Here is a 16590-nt window from a genome sequence, read left to right on the forward strand (position 1 = left end):
ACTGGTCTGTGTGCATTTAGACTTCCTATTGGTTGAAAGGCGATCTCTTTCAACCAATTAGCTTAGCAGGATTCTGCCAACCACTCGTTGGCAAATACCTTTCATTTAGAATATCACTTTAGGAGGAAACCCAAACTCAAAACATAAAACATAAATAACAGTTCTCATTTTTACGGTAAATCGGCTTTTGATTACTTATTTAAGTAAATATATACTTACGAAACGTAAGTATAGTTAATATAAGTTAAGCAAACTACGCTTCCTCATACACGTGCGCTAACGTGTAAGCCGAAGTAGTGGGCACACACACAGTGAGCCCATTACACTTGGGATCCGAACTGGACCCCTCTTGGTGTATCTGCGCCGCTTCTGCCGAATCCGGCGCCCACCCATTACCATTTACTTGAAATTCCAGAGCAAAGGACGGCATTGTTGTTGTATGGTAGTCAACGGAATTACAGTATGGTAAACAGATCGGCAATGTGGTAGAGTATCAAACTGGTGTAGGGCTATCGTGATTGGTTGGAATTCAATCAAGGTCAGTACCGTATTCCTTATGTATTATTAATAGTAGTAAAGGTGTCCATTAATCCCGGTGATTATTTCCTAGCTCCTTGGAACCATTGTAACTGTAAACAGGACTAAAACTTTTATCTTTGGTGTGCTGACTTGAGGGACCGTAGCATCGCGAGGTCTCTGCTCTTCGAGATCGAGGAGCAATGAATCAGGGTGGGGATAGTACTATCTACGGACTATTGCGGTGGCTAGCGAGCTGCTTCCTTTGGTTTCGTTGCTAGGGGACAGGAGACAGAGGTCGGGAGGCAACTTCCGGGCACAACTTTGGCATTACATCGTGAGCACCGACTTAACAGGATCCTGACATATTCCGATCACCGCGGAAGACTCACAAGCTCTTCTAGTGGTAGCGATAGATCGACAAGAAATAAAGGTCAGTTGTAAATATCCCATTTCGGGGACAAAAAGTGTATCCTACCAACCCTGATTAAAATTTAAGGCGCGTTTTTTTATCCCTTCCAAGTCTGATGTTTCAAATTGGAAGGGATCACTGTTCGGCATTATTGTCCGCCAGATGAGAGTGATGCCCTGCAGTCAATATAACGGATAATGCTGAACAGAATTGCCTTCCAATTTGATATCAAATTAGATTCCTCCAATTTGGAACTTCAAAAATAAATATACCTCTATCCGTTTTACTTTCTACAGTTCATATTAGTTTCTTTAGCCAAAAAAGTGCGTAAAGCATCTAATGGTTTTAGGTAAATGTGAGTCGCGTTACCGAACCGATAACGGGACGCTTACACTGGAGTAACCGTCCCGTAATTGTGTTCTCTTCACTCCCGTGTCGCTGGGGGTAGAAAATCCGCCCACCTCGGCGGCATACATGTATCTCGTAGACCGGGTTGTCAAAGAACGAAGCATAAACGTAACAACACAGTCTGTATTGTTGCAGCGAATGTTAAGAACTGAGGCAACGTCTGCCTTAATGCATGGTGTTTTCGAAATGAGTTAAAATGTAATTATCTCCCGTGAAAGTATCCTACAGAGCATGATCTGTTTGATGCACAGTTAGTAAATAATATAGGGAACCGTTGGAGGCCAGAATTATAATTCGGGAAACATACATGATTTGAATCCTGGATCAATCCAAGATTGAAAGATAAAATTTTCTGCTATTTCCGATCTTCTCTTCTATTTCCGATCAAGATACATTACAAGTTTGTCTTTCATTTGACTTTTTTTGCCGCCAGACGTGAGAAACCGTTGAGGACGAAGCGGGAAACATGCGCAGTCCGAACGGTTCTCCCCGCCGCAGAGGACCCGGCCTATCAGACGTCATGTGAGCTGGTGATACGGAGACCCCAAGCGCTGAAGAAGAGTCGGTTGGGCGGAGAGATGAAGAAACCGGATCTGGGTGTGACGTGGAAGGCCAGGGTGAATTGGACGTGAAGAGTGAAGACGATGACGTGGATGTGGTGAATGATAGCGTCAATGTGGATGTGGAGAATGATGCCGAGGACGTGGACGTGGACTATGATGGCGAGGGAATGACGATGGGGAAGTTTCTGTGACTGTGGAGGCACCGTTCTTCGTGGCATGCCGACTGGGACACGTGGCACGCGTACTTTACGGTGTACTGTCAGCGGAAGCTGCAAAGTTCTGCTGGTAAAGGAGACAATTTCGCGTGCAGAGAGAAACAGGGGGTCGATGAAGAACAATTAGGGTGTAAACTCGTCTCAGCTGGTTCCTGAAGAATTTGATTCATACATGCGTACATACATCTGTACGCATGGATGGAAGAAACGTAAGTCACGCAGCGAAGGGATTCGATCTCGGCAGCATATCCGTTTGACGGATTGCTCGTTTTGCATTGTCGTCCAGTTGAATATGCCACGACACGAATTGTAGGTGAGACGTGGGGCTTTTACGCGGTGTCTCCGGCTGCGTTTGCAACGTACCCTACGTCACCTGGACTAAAAAAAACCTATAGTGCGGTGATGGTATGTTGGCTGTTGGAGTCAAACGGTCCCGTATCTATGATCTGGCTGTGAATTCTCAGTGTCGATGAGTTTACCATGTCGCCACGCCATTACGTAGCGTAAGCACGTGGGTGTTTCAGGGCCGCTCATCCCATGGAGTTGTATCGGCGAAAGGTAAGTGTCCACGATTTAACCAGGATTCAAGTAGTGTAAAAGCCCAGGATTTAAATCTTGTAAATTTTCATGATTAAAATCATGTATGTTTCCTTTCTTTGTAGATGGACCACTCCAAACCGGCCTTTGAAACAAGTCAAGCAGTTCAAGTACGAGAAGTTCACCACAACGGACGCAGGAGCTGTGCGAGAGAAGTTGAGAACGCATTCGGAACGTTATCGTGAAGCTGTGCCAGCTACACACCTTATTACAAATGAAATGGCAGGTATCGAAAATGACGAAGAAATGCTGAAGTTTGTTTTGAACCAGTGGAGAAATGTGCGTCAAATAAAGAGGGTGATTGTGTGGAGAGCGACAACGGTGAGGGCGAGTCCACATCACAACAATCTCAACACAATGATATGGCTCTTGATGCAGCAGCTTGACTGGAGTTTGATATTAGCTCAAGTGAAAACGAAGAAGAATGTCTCGCAGCTACATCAGATCTACCCGCCGAAATTCCAAGTAAAGGCAATCCGTCCGTAATTCGACTGAATCTAACGGCGAAAAAGGTCTGCGCTCCCCGGACACACAAGCAAAAATTAGTTGCAGTGGAAAAAGAGGGTCGGAAGTGGTATGAAGCTGCTGAAAGCGGACGGAAGATAGCAGGCCAGGCTACGTTACAGGGATTGTTGAATGCTTTGGCTCGAGATCAACCTGGCCTTCAAGAAACGCAAAGCCGGCTTTCGGGTTAATTGTGCGGTATGTGGAACATGAAAACAAGAAGATAAAACGGAAGGTCAGCAAAAATCCTGTACTGGTCCAGGATCCGTTTTATCGTCTACCCGTCGAAACTATTGGAGACATGCCTGAAGGTTCTACCGATCCCAAACACGGCATCCAGCACTATACTCTCAAGCAAACCAAGCTCAGGGCACCGATGACGAAACGGCTTCGCAGCAGAAGGAGACGGTGCTCATTAAAGATGTGGGTAATTTCTCCAGCATATAGAGACGTTAAAGCGAGTCCTGAATCTAAAGGAGGCCGTCGAAGAAGGTCTCGAAACGTACAAGTGGATGACCGAAACGGGTATCCCGGCTCTGGCTGCAGACTACCATGCATTGGGCAAACGAATTGCTAAACTTATAAAGGATACGTACCCCTACAAGTCTATCGATGGGCTCCCAAGCGACGCGGACTTCCAATATGCAATACTCTACCGAGCAATGCCTCCATCGTGGCTCTCGGACGCCTCTATTCGCGCATTATGCGTCCGTCTGTGTCAAGATTATCCCCAATGTCGGTTTGCAGGATTTTAATCAGCGAAGGTCAAAACGAAACGCACGTGGAACGGGGCGGACACGGTGTTGAGCGATGATATCCGCGACTGCGTGTTGAGGCAAGTGAAAGAAGAGGAAGTTGAGTCGGTGTTCCTTCCTCTAAACTTTGACAATCTGTACTGGTGCTGCGTGGTTGTTAAAGTGAAGACAACGAGGATCTACTATTACGATCCCCTGAATCATACTTTGTACAAGAACGCGGTGAATGCGGTTGCCGTTAGACTGAAGCTTGCAGGCTAAATGACTTCGAACCCATTCCAATGAACAACCCCCTTCAGTTTGACGGTTCAGCAGTAGTGTCTATGTTTGCTGGACATTTATCCGGCAGATTACTTACGGGCACCTGGATATGAACGACGCTTTGCTTCCAAGGCGTCGCTTTGAGCTGTTCATATATCTACTCACGGGTCGACCCTTGCCTGCGCAGGCTGCTGCAACTGATTTGACAGAGGAAAAACCTCCTGCCCCACAGAGCGAAGACAAGGACATGGACGATGAGGAGGTAGAGCCTAGTCAAATTGCTCACAAGTGAGATTTGCACGGTAGCTTTGCATCGTAATACTCAATGCATGCAGCTTTTCATTGAAAGTCGTATCAAAAACTTGAAGCCAGGGTTTATACATGTAGAAAAACAGGATTAATCCTGTGCAATGAATTCAAATTTTGGACAAATCTTCAATCCAGGATTTTTTATGAGCTGATAAGCATGATTAATCCTGGACTATGGTACAATTATTACAATACAAAAGTCTCATCCATGATTTAATCATGGTATATCAGGATTAATCCTGCATCGTTAGTTGCCACACGTAACGAGTCTTTCGCGTCCTCAACAAATCGTCTCGAATATTCACCATATAGCTATTCATTTTTGAGGGGTTTCAAGATACAGGATTAATTCTGACCGAAAACATGTATGTTTCCCGAATTATAATGCTAGCCTCCAACAGCCGCCAATAATATATATTCACATACAGTGCGCTTCATAACATTTGGTAGAAGATGTAGCTTGAACACATACCACCTGTATCCAATTGTGCTAGGCAAGCTATAACGTATTTTTATAATCAAGCCTGAAAAGTCAGACTCTATTAAAATAGTTGTATTTCCACCGCGTCCGCATGTGGGAGGTTTTGGTGATCATTAAAGTAGTACAGCACGCTATTTACAGACAATTGCTATCTGGTCTAACACGTTCCTGTGTAGTCTTCGATATATCCACTATCGTGTGTTTTCGAACTCTTCGGCAATAGCGAGATCAATGCAAATAGAATAACAAACGTGGGAAATACAGCCTCCAGGACGGATATCTAATAATTCATTGAGGGAGTAGAGGTCAGCGCGACCGTTCTCATACCGGCCGGGTGAACAATGACGCGATGTTCGAGTTTGGATAGACTCCCACCACCACAATACATTCTTGTGGTGCTCAGCGATTTTGGAGATGCACGGGGCACTTCCAAGTCACTCTAGGTTCCGCAGTACCATAATAGAGATATCAATCGTTTTTGGTCTAATAGAATCTACAAACTGAAATTACTAGTCACTCATCAACCAACTCCTTCCCTCCCCTTTTTCTTTATCTCTCGTAGATCGATCATGTAGAATTTGCCCTTACGCTTATGCTTCGCACGTTGACAGGTCTACGATATATCCCGCATAGGTGGGCGGATTATCATCTCTCGACGTCGCTGTCCTGTGCTGCAGCAGTACACTGCGTACTGTATGTATTCTTTATAAATACTATACGCTGTATACATTATATCTGGGTTAAACTGAAAATTTCCTAGATCAAAACTGAAACAATTATTAATAATAGAATCAAATCGAGAAAATACAAGAGTAGTTCGACTGCCCCGTCTAAGAGTAGACAAGCGCACAGTTCTGCACATAATAGGTGGTGACTCCTGAAATCAAAATTTTTATGCGTACTATTCCAGAAAGAAACCCTACAGCGGAGCATTTTATGTGATGCTTATTTTGTGACGTACTTGATGTTGCAACTAGACTGATTATACTATGACATCTTACACAATCATTCGGAATAAAAAAGTAAAGGTTAAAATATTGCAGAGCTATAGTAAAGCCGTTCACGAAGTCTGGACTAAGTGAAAACAGGGGACTGTAGGCGGTTAGGGGTGAAGCAACAGCATGCGGCTACCGGCTGGACCGTGTGGCAATGCTTTTTATTGGTGATGAAGATCACTCCTTTTACTTAAAAAAAATATGCTGCCCCCTCCCCTCAGCCTTGCCACCCTGTTGCTACGACGGCGACGCGAGCAGCAAGATCAACGTGGGCCCTCCGCTCAGCGTCGAATGCAATATCGTTTTGCAAAAGGGGCTTAGCTACCACTGCATATGTTTCAGCGGTCTCTCATCACACTGACTGGGTTCCACAATGCTAGCTTTCGCTATCTACTGGCACGTTTGGAAAATTCTACAACCAATACTCGCCGTACTCTGTTCATGGTTCGATTGTCAAGTTGAAGCAAACGACACCGAGGTCTAGACGACCGCGCTCGATGACAGCAGATCAGTGCTTGGCGTTGATGCTAGCGTGGGGGCGCTCAGCTGGACCAGCGCCATTTTTAAGCCTGGTATTTGGTGTGACAGCATCAGTGATGTCTCTCTTTCTTCGCCTCGGCAGACGCCTGTTGGTGCTAGTTCTGAAAAACGACACCACAGCTCAAGTCAATTTGCCAACATCAAGTGAAATAGGCCGCCTCCAAGATGCGATCGAGGCAAAATATCCACTGTTGAGCTCTGTGTACGCTGTTATGGACGGTCTCAAGCTTTGTTTGCAGGCCTCAGGTCACTCTGAAATTCAGAACATGGTCTACAACAGCTGGACACATAACCACTACGTCAACAATGTGACTCATCATTGCGTGTGCGCTCAATGCACCTGATTGTATGCATGATTCTCAAATTACGGAGTGGGGGAATGTGTATGCCAAGGTCGAACAATTCCACCAATCTACGGGAGGACAGGTCTTAGTTGATTCTGCATTTTCTATAGGAACGTATGACTTCCTGCTGAAGAGTGGAGAGGACGTTGCTTTGCCAACCGCTATTGGCAGAGAGGTGACAGCAATACGCCAGTCAGCCGAGTGGGGAATGCGAGCTATTCAAGCTGCGTTTCCTCGTTTAAAAGATAGACTGAATTACGAGGAGAGAGGAAATCGGAAGTGCATCTTGCTCTCAATAGTGGTGTTGTTTAATCTTCGCACACGTCTAGTTGGATTGAACCAGATTTTTTTCCGGTGGCCATTGATGAGAGGTCGAGGAACACTAGAGCCAGTTGCTCTGGTAAGCTCTGGAACATTACCTAGACCAGCCGTCGCCGGCTGACCTGAGGCTGATTGGGCTACCGAACGCTCCGTTGGAGCTCCGGATATCGGTGGCACTTGCTGGGATTGATTCTGGCTTGATCCAGCGACGGCACCGATGTCTGTCTCGCTTATGTGGTCACCTTCACCGATGTCTGCCCGCTGAGCCATCAAGAAATGCACTCGCTTCGCCGTTCGCACCTCTGCTGGGCATGTAGGATTACCAGTAGGTATGCAGGAGCGGCATAGAGTCGACCGTGCGGTTGTTGGCGCTAAAACTCCGAATGTGGATAGAAACAACCAGCTCCCACTCGTCGCGCCCCAGTGGTAGATGCTCTTCAAGCGTTTCAAGGAAGCTCTGCAGCTCGTCAGCACCGAAGCGTGCGCCACGTCCACCTGGTGCTGCAACACGATCTCGACGGGGCGCACGAGGAGTCAATGGAGGCGGTGGCGTTGATGATACGGACATCGGCTTGAAAGGGATGGTTGCGAAGTGACACTTTGGTATAAGAAAGGAGAGGGTTTCGGCTGGAGAGTGAATCGGTTTTCAGCACCACAATTGTCCCTAATCTATCAACTTAATTTGTGTTTGTTCGCACTATTTTTCTCGGTCGAGCCAGCAACGACGAGCATAATCGCGTGACAAATGCGCCAAAAAAATAAACAAATGTGCGCAAATATAAAATGTGATTTCAGGAAGCACCCAGTACTAAAAAGCAGAGGTGATGGGATGATACAAGCGTAATGTATTGAATGTTTTCTGGTTTTGATTTTAGCTGTTTTTGTATTGACCTGGGAAATTCTCAATTTGATCCAATCAGCTGTCCGGGCATTGTTTTTACTAGTATTGTTTAGGATGTTATAAAAAGGGACAGATCGTTCTAGCTAGGGTGGTTAATAAGTCGAGGAAGGACAAGCCAAATCGACTCGATTATCGAGCGCTCGTGGTCGACTTACAACTTATCGATATCCTGTAAAACGGCTCCTTGTGTGCATTTGAAACACAAATCGAGGATATATATAATTATGATAGTGGTTGCTGCTCCAGACTGGGCTCATAAAACAGCCAAATGTGCCTTGTGCGGCAACGCCGCAATGTGACTGTTACACTGACAACACCTCAGTGACTGAGGTGTTGGCAAGCTTTGGCACGTAGGTTCCACAGAACGTTGGGCGGGTGTTTGGATAGGATTTAAGACAATAGTGAAGAGGCTACCAGTCCTCCAAACTGAACAACATCATCATAACGGAGAAGGGAGCAGCGTTTTCAAGCTGACGCTAAGTTGGGTATATGTACAGTAGTAATCCCTATTAGACCTTCAATAAGGACCTTCAAACCCCTACAAAGGATTTAATATGGCTCCCAGTATGGAGCAGCAACACGTGCCAATAATTATACCAGGTCTGCCTTTTCCTGTCTCGTTTATATGCCTGATTTATGCGCCGACGACGATCGATTTAGGCCATAAAACGGATCGACATTCCATCTGCAAAGCACAATTATTGTGTTCTGTCAAAATTATTAATAGATTCTAATTTTTTGTAGTACATCAGGGACTAAGATTTGAGGCACCTAAAAGTGGACATGCGTACAGCTGACAGCTGTCAGCTGCACATAAAATTAAAGGTGATGGGGTTGATAAACGCATAATTTATTGTAAAGTTTCTTGTTTTGATAGTTTTTTTTATCTTGTTTTGATCTGGGAAATCCTCAAATTGATTCAGAAATGGTGTTTATTAAACGCTTTCTCTACCAGCGAATCCCTGTGCTGTTACAGTATATGTCCGCAGCGGACCTGTAAGAACAAGACCACTCTTGAACGATTGGTATAAAACAGACGAAGTCTTGAACGATTGGTAGAAACGGTTTTTGTCCCGAGACAGATGTTCCCAAATAATGGTCCGCTGGCAGCGGCTGCGCTCCTATGCCAAACCATCCTCCTAAATGTGGCACACGTTTGATGTGTGCTTATACGCGCTCACTTTATACACCTACGTATTTGGTTGGCACTCTTTGATACGGACGATCACCTCGGCCCCCAATTTATTCCTGTCTAAGGGTATTCCTATCCATGAATGTACCACCTTTAGCTTGGAACAGTTCACAAAACTTATTAATAGAGACGAATGATGTGACTCGTTACTGGCGTTTCATCGTGTTTTGATCTCCTATTGCCAGTTTGCCTCGCCACATTAAGATACCCTTCTCTCTAGCCCAGCCAGTCCACCTACCACTCACCAACACTCAACGACTGCTGTACAAATATGCTAGCGCCATGTTCATATCCCTAATATGTCCCAAACAGAGCTAGATTCATGGGCTCGTAGAATCTTCGATCTTCCTCTGGTTCCGCCACAAGCAATGATATGGTATCTATTAATGCACAGAAAAGAGATGGAGTCACCTCCGGTCTAGCAGTGGGGGCCACAAAATTGCGGCACACGATGCGCCATCCAAAACTCGACAAGTTCCTTGCCAGTTGGGTCGCTTGGTGTAAAGAGAAGGGTGTCACTGTCACGGGGGAGGCAATTTGAGTAGAGGCAGAGCGCTTCTCCGTGATCCTAAAGTTCGAGTCTCCTTCAGAGTGGTCGAATGGATGCTTCATCAGGCGGGACATGCAGTGTGGTTTAAAGCCGCGACACGCGGCTTTATTTTTCCGGCGTGATTTGCTGGCTTGAGCCGTTAATTAGCGTCATTATACACACGTATAGTCTTGCTTCGGATAATTACCAGTATACTTTACAAACATGCTGTATACTTTCAAACGTTTCACAGGCCACAAGCAATCTTGCGGAAGAAGCTAGTATGGCGTCGCGAAAATGCACGTGGTCACGGCGAGAGGCATCGGTTATACTCGACAATGCTGTCGCTGTTGCGCTAGGTCATCTTGGCCTACGCGGTCTGCTCGGGCATACTGAAACATCCGAGCTTTTGGGGTCCATGTATCGTTGAGATTGACGAGCAACGTGTAAGCCACGACGTCCTTGGCGGCGAGTCTTTCGTCGCAGCGGCTCCTTGCTGGCGGGCTCTGCTGCGTCAATCGTAAGGTGTGGTCGTCCGGATAACTGAGCCCGTTGTGCGATCCAAACACTTCCAACCGGATGGAACGGACGAATAAAGCCGCGGCTTTATTGGCTTAAGTCGAGTAAAGTCAATTTTGCCGATCGGCAAAATTGACCAATAAAACGATTAAAGTCGAATAAAGCCGCGGCTTTTATCCACACTGGGACATGGACTTGGCAGGAAAAGCAGTTATGACTTTTTCCACAGCTAAGATCCAGAACAGGAATATTTGACTTCGAACCACTAATTTATTGCTGCTGAGGGAGTATTCCAATTCTAGGGATTACTACCGAGGGGATCGTCTGTAGCTTGTTGTCTTGTTACCTGACATGCAGCGTGCGCTAAAGAGAAGTGGGTTTGTCTAAATCGACCCCGTAATTTATTATCTCCATTTCGCAAAGGCGTCAACGTGTAGTCGACACAAATTTGATCTATCACAACTATTCGTGAGCTTTAATTTGGAGCTCATACTTCACCAGCGTGAAGACCGCTATGTTGGCTCCGCTCTGATAGTAGCACAAGTTATAGATAATGGAGGGTAATTTGACCCGGATAGTCAGTACACGAAAAGTAACCTTTTTCCCATCGGGAATCCCAAGGAGCAATAAACGAGGCATCTTTCGAAAACACCCAGGCTATTAGTGCGCGTTGCCTTTACGGGGATGGATGTCCGAGAGACATACATCAATTCCAGTGAATCAAGCAGCGCTCCTTTCCTACTTATATGGCGATCGAACAGCCATCGCAGCTTACTAACTTGCATGTAGTAACTAAGCGCTAGCATGGTCGATTATTAACAACGAGTAAGCCCTCACCGATAGCGGGTTTGCATATGCTTTTGGATCAAATCGTAAATGGATTACTGTACGGTTGTATCTGTTGGATTTGTACTGCGTGCCTTCAGGAGGACTATTGGGCAATTTGCGCAATGTATGCACTCTCAGATCGCAAGTTTTCCTCCGGTTCACAAGCTCGCTGGGTCGTGTCCAGCAGATCAAGCATGCGTCTAACGTGTGCCCTGCTGGCCACTGGAATCGCGCTCCTTGCATGCATAGACTGCATCTTAGCAGCCACGGACGCCACCAAGAATTCCCAGAAAGAGACACCACTCGTGGCTCACTATTCAACTCCCGATTACCCCAAGCGAATCCTACGAGCCAACGCTCAGGCCTACAGCGTCGACGGAGATTCAGAGGAGAGGATGTTTTCTCCCATGATCAATGGTGTACTCGGAAAGGTGGGATCTGTTGTCGAGACCGGTGGGGCCAAGGTTATTAAGGAGATGCCCAAGCTGGAGAAGTACCAAAAGTGGTTAAATGCTGGATTGAATCCATCCCAGGTTCGAGTGGATGTGCTGAAGAAAACGCCATGGCAGGCACTGAGCTCTATTCTGAGAGGCAAGGACTCCTACCAGTATCTCAAGTTCATTGTTGATTACAAGAGACTCAAACTAGGGCAAAATATCCCAAAGCCGGCCGCCCAGATGGAGAAACACGAGTTGTGGCTCTATGCTGGATTGACGCCGTCCCATGTTCGAGTGGATATTATGAAGAAAGCTCCTGATATGAAGTTGAAAGTTATTGAGAAACACCCAGACTTTTACCAGTACGCCAAGTTCATGGTCGAGTATAAACGACTAAACCCCAATGCCAATATTGCATTTGTTACGTAACCAGCAGCAGTAATACATTTAGAATGCGGTTTTTAACTGTAGGATTTACAAAATAAGTGTACGTACACGTTCTTCACTTTAAATTTTAACAATCGTACATGTACACTAAGCTTTGGATTTTACATAACTGTTGCCTTTGTGCAGGAGGGTAACTATTATAATACACAATACGCTTTCCAATATTCGGACACGTTATTCTAGCAGTACGTACGCAACTGAACTGTGCGAGTCGCATGAGAGGGTTACTGGTGGTGGTGCGCTCTGGCACAATCTGAAGTCTCCTCAACATTCACACCGATTAAAATTACTTCGGCTAGTCACACTTAATGGCTACCATTAGCAACATTCACCACGGTGGCATTACTTGCGCAAAGGATATCAGATATACATCGCGAGTCTTTTTGTGTAAAGTTTGGGTACCATATTTGATATAAGCTGAAATGACGCGTTATGCTGGTCAGCGAGCACCCACTATTTTGGGTATGACAGTACAGCCTAGATTTTATATAACAGGGCATATCAAGTTCTCAAGTAACAATATATTTAAGTTCTGAGCTGACAATATTAGTTTGGGCTCTGCGTATAAGAATTTAAAGAAGTTTTGGGTCAGAATGACTCTCCCCCTAAAACTCTGGATATAGAATCCAGAGAATATCGATTTATCGGCCACCAAATCTACAAGTCAAATTGAAATTATGATTTGTTTAAAATTTAACACAGCACAATTTGGCGGGATTTCGGAGGTGTACACAATGTCGTCAGAATGTTGTATTTTGCAAATTTCGCTTTGCCAATAGCCAAAAATAAAACATAAACAAGCCATTACACGTGTTTAAGTACGATTTAACCACTATCAAGTACGAATAAGCGTTTTTTTTTTCTTCTTACTGGCCCTAACTCGAAAACTACGAGTGCATCATGACCCAAAATATTACCACTATTCTTAGAATATTGTTATCTTTTAGCATAAAGCGCTGCTAAAACATAGTCATCATAATGAGAGTTGCAAAACATAGTTGACCTCCAAAAAGTGTCAATTTTTCGCCTGATTGTGCTAGATAGCCTATGCTAAAAGTAGATTTTTTGAATCCCTGCTAAAAAAAGTCTAATATTTTATAAATACTAAAACTGTTTACTGATCATAACAGAAACCCATGTTAATAGTCAAAACCTATAAAGTCACTGTAAAAGTGTTAACCTTTCACTACCTGAGATGGATTGTGGGTCCGCAGCGGACCTATTAGGTGTATAAAGAGAGCACGTATAATCAAAAATCGTTTGGTGTATCTAAGCATTTGCCACGTTTAGGGGAATGGTTTTAGCATAGGCCCGCAGCGGACCCGTAATTAGTATTTGTGAACATATGTCTCGGCACAAAAATGTTTTCTACCAGTCGTCCAAGATTCTGTCTACGTTTTTTTTTTTTATAAATCTCAAGAGTGGTCCAATTTTTACAGGAATTATCTGCCCTCACCAACACTGTTGACTCTACGCGTGAGCCAAGCTCTGTTCAAATAGCTCCTCCGATATTGAGTCCAACAGCTCAGAGGCGTATCCGGCTCGATAAAGTTTTGGATTCTTTGTCAAAAGACCCAGAACCGAAAAATACGGACCAGTCTATGCTAGCTATGTTGCTGATGATCGAAGAAAGACAAGCGGCTAGAGAGGACCAACTTCGTAAGGAGCGAGAAGAGCGTGAAGCTGTCCGCGCCGAAAAAGAACGAGAGTTCCAATTTCAAATAGCGGAGCGTCAAAGTGCTCAAGATACACAAAACCAGCAGTTGATGATGCTGTTCATGGTCGAGATCTTCGGTGAGGTCATGCCGTCTCAGACTTCGCCTGCCGAACCAGTGGCTTCTCCCCGGTTCGAGTCGCATTAGAGAGAGCTGTTGAAACTATGTCTCGACTAGAACACGCTACAGTACATCTTAGTTAATCCGGACAATATACATTCATTTCATGTTGCGATGTGTACACATTTCTAATTTGACTTATTCCTGCAATACGGACTCGCAGATTGTACAAGTGGTAGATGTTGGTTAGACGCTTACCTCGCCTTACAGGATCAAAGGGTAAAGGTAATGGTAGTTGTCTATAGCACTTCGAAGCACCGCCCGTGCCCCACTCTGCGGCTTGACGGATGGACGTAATGGCGCTGCTCACTGCAAGCAAACCAATTCTGCATTCACGACTAGCTTTTTCAAGATCTCCCTCGTTTAGCGTCGTAATGATTCTCCCATTCATATCATCGCTTACAGGAAAGACGGAATCGGCGGCACGACGACCACCCTCCATCGTCAAAGATGTGTTAGCGAGCCGATCTTGCAGGCGCCGGCTCATTTCACCGTCATTCCAAGAACCAGGATGCTTGTGGCGCCCCATATTAGCGTGCCGTCAAAACCATACCAGAGAACACCAGTCACCTTCACAGAGTGAAGTCAACCTGCATTTATGCAACAAATGTCAATATTATTTTCAACTAATACAAGATCGGCCTGTACCTTTACCGTTGTAATATTCGTTTTGGATATCGCTTGTTGTTGGAGACTGTACCGAGTAGTTTTCGCCGTCCGCTACACAGAAGCATCCTTTTACAAGCGGTTCTTTACAGGTCACCTTAGCGGCCAATTCATTCTGTCGAGTAATTGTAGGCCATCGAATTTGAGTGGTGGTAAATCCTTCAAAGGTCTCCCCAACGCAGATTGAACATTCAATATTGACGGAGGAATGCCAAACATTTTACACAGAGTTTTCATTTCGATGGCAGCCGTATAGAAGTGTAGAGCACGCGCCAAAACGTTATTTTTGTTCTGCATTCGCGGCGGACGTCCACGTCTACCAGGACCACTTCGTATGATGAAATGTTTGGCGAACATGCCGAGAAGGATCTCGAACGCTGTAACTAGCAACGATACGGTGTTGATAAAGGCACCGTCGTCCCTGCTTTCTTACGTAACGGCCCACGGACATGTGGTGAAGCGCCAGTTGGCTTTTGCGAATAAGAAAACTGATTGATGGGAAGTGACCCGATCCAGCCCTGAGACTCATGGTCGACGACGGTGCGTCAGTGATTACGTCGTCATCCGTGAGGATTACGTAATCATCAGAGTGGATCGATATAGTGCAGTCATTTGGACACATGATCTACCTCCAAGGATTCAATCTACTGTGGACACATCAACTGATTTGTACTGATGGTAAGTACCACGCGACCAGGCTACAGAGGGGATAGAAAGGGCGTCTATAGGATGGGCAGAAGGTATTGGAACGCTAGGACTTAAAGGAATAACAGAGTGGAATTTACCTTATGAGGAACAAGTGTCTTCGGTTCAAGAACGGAGACTGTAGCGGGAAGTACATTGGTCCATACAGTAATCAAGTAATTCTACCAAGAACATGTGTCAGTCGCCGGAGTTTGCAACTTGGCCGGTCGATCGTCTCCACTCTCGCCCTCAACTCCACCGCTATAGGAAGCGGTCAAGCCTCGCATGTAAAGGAACAAGAAACCCCCCGTACAGGAACAACCACATCCCAAGTCGGTCAAGTTCGACGGCCTACCTGGCGCGTAGCCTGAAGAGTATCCACGCTACGCCACCCCACCATCCTGCGTCCCGCCAAGACGGAACCAGCCCAGGCCAAGCTTCCCATCAAATCCACCAGAGGAGTGTAACCAGCCCCGCCGACGGCTACACAAGGTGAGCCCTCAGCAACCCCACGGTTATCGGAGTACCCCCTCCGTTAGTCGACAGTCCAAGGCGCTGAGTGTCAGAGTGGATGGCAACGTGCTTTTGCGACCCCTACTCCACCACAATGGTGCGCGTGCCTGGATCTTCTGGTGGCATGGGATATCACTGTGAGTCCCAAAAAGATGAGTAAGTGCCAATCAAGTGGGAATCAAGGATGGAGGCGTCATTTGAAGCTGGATCGCCTACGACGCTGCTAAACGATGAAGGGTCAGAAGACGGCAGAGCGCTGGGATGAGCTCTGCCGACAGAAACGAAAAGGAAGATCTTCTTGAAGAGAAACCTGAACCCCCTCCCTATGCCTTCTCAGAAGGCACCGCGGATCACGATGTGAATCGTGATCCGCCCGGTGAGGAACCTAAGGTGAAAACCGAAGGAACCCCACCAACCACCGCTCCGCTAACGCAGAAGTCCTTGCGGAAGAAGAAGCCGAAGGCGTCGCGGAAGAAGCTCAAGGCCCCAGCAGATTCGAACTCTGACAGCCGCGATGAGATCGTAGTGACTTGGTCTGACGATCAGCTGGAAGAGGCCTTTAACCGGAATGAGCTCCAAGTATTTCTGGTCAAGAACCCGGTGATGAAGATCCTACAGCTGCGGACGCCTGGGTCGTTGAAGGGACCGGTGACGCCGCCACCAGCGACGGCGAACAAGCTAGACGCTGTGAAGGCTGTGTTGCGCCTGCTGAAGGGTGTCGGCATCACGCCGGGCTCCTTTGCAGGGAAGGATCTGTTCCATATGGACCTTGAAGCGATCCAGATCACGCTGTCGGAGCTGTTCGAGAAGCTGAAGGT

General features: G+C 46.1%; 7 protein-coding genes across 7 annotated transcripts in view; 6 read left to right on the top strand and 1 right to left on the bottom strand.

Annotated features, from left to right (window-relative positions):
• Positions 1–1802: 1802 nt before the first annotated feature.
• Positions 1803–2090, top strand: PPTG_21006 (hypothetical protein; the record flags this gene model as incomplete). Its single annotated transcript, XM_008894439.1, has 2 exons — positions 1803–1809; positions 1864–2090. 2 exons carry the CDS (start codon positions 1803–1805, stop codon positions 2088–2090), a joined length of 234 nt encoding a protein of 77 aa, XP_008892687.1.
• Positions 2091–2741: 651 nt separating this feature from the next.
• PPTG_21007 (hypothetical protein) lies at positions 2742–3197 on the top strand (the record flags this gene model as incomplete). The annotated part of the gene is made up of 1 exon (XM_008894440.1): positions 2742–3197. One exon carries the CDS (start codon positions 2742–2744, stop codon positions 3195–3197), a length of 456 nt encoding a protein of 151 aa, XP_008892688.1.
• A 1143-nt stretch (positions 3198–4340) lies between these two features.
• PPTG_21008 (hypothetical protein) lies at positions 4341–4523 on the top strand (the record flags this gene model as incomplete). The annotated part of the gene is made up of 1 exon (XM_008894441.1): positions 4341–4523. One exon carries the CDS (start codon positions 4341–4343, stop codon positions 4521–4523), a length of 183 nt encoding a protein of 60 aa, XP_008892689.1.
• A 3017-nt stretch (positions 4524–7540) lies between these two features.
• On the bottom strand, positions 7541–7789 carry PPTG_21009 (hypothetical protein; the record flags this gene model as incomplete). The annotated part of the gene is made up of 1 exon (XM_008894442.1): positions 7541–7789. One exon carries the CDS (start codon positions 7787–7789, stop codon positions 7541–7543), a length of 249 nt encoding a protein of 82 aa, XP_008892690.1.
• A 3595-nt stretch (positions 7790–11384) lies between these two features.
• PPTG_02959 (hypothetical protein) lies at positions 11385–12056 on the top strand (the record flags this gene model as incomplete). Its single annotated transcript, XM_008894293.1, has 1 exon — positions 11385–12056. One exon carries the CDS (start codon positions 11385–11387, stop codon positions 12054–12056), a length of 672 nt encoding a protein of 223 aa, XP_008892541.1.
• A 1628-nt stretch (positions 12057–13684) lies between these two features.
• PPTG_02960 (hypothetical protein) lies at positions 13685–14088 on the top strand (the record flags this gene model as incomplete). The annotated part of the gene is made up of 2 exons (XM_008894294.1): positions 13685–13920; positions 14073–14088. 2 exons carry the CDS (start codon positions 13685–13687, stop codon positions 14086–14088), a joined length of 252 nt encoding a protein of 83 aa, XP_008892542.1.
• Positions 14089–15866: 1778 nt separating this feature from the next.
• PPTG_21010 (hypothetical protein) overlaps positions 15867–16590 on the top strand; it is a gene marked incomplete at both ends in the record, with an annotated part of 2432 nt that continues 1708 nt past the window's right edge. The window contains 2 exons of the mRNA XM_008894443.1: positions 15867–15928; positions 16009–16572. Coding sequence (XP_008892691.1) covers positions 15867–15928; positions 16009–16572 — 626 coding nt within the window. The remainder of the gene's footprint in view (positions 15929–16008; positions 16573–16590) is intronic.

Source organism: Phytophthora parasitica (genome assembly GCF_000247585.1).
Source record: "Phytophthora parasitica INRA-310 unplaced genomic scaffold supercont2.2, whole genome shotgun sequence".
NCBI classification, from domain to species: domain Eukaryota; phylum Oomycota; class Peronosporomycetes; order Peronosporales; family Peronosporaceae; genus Phytophthora; species Phytophthora nicotianae.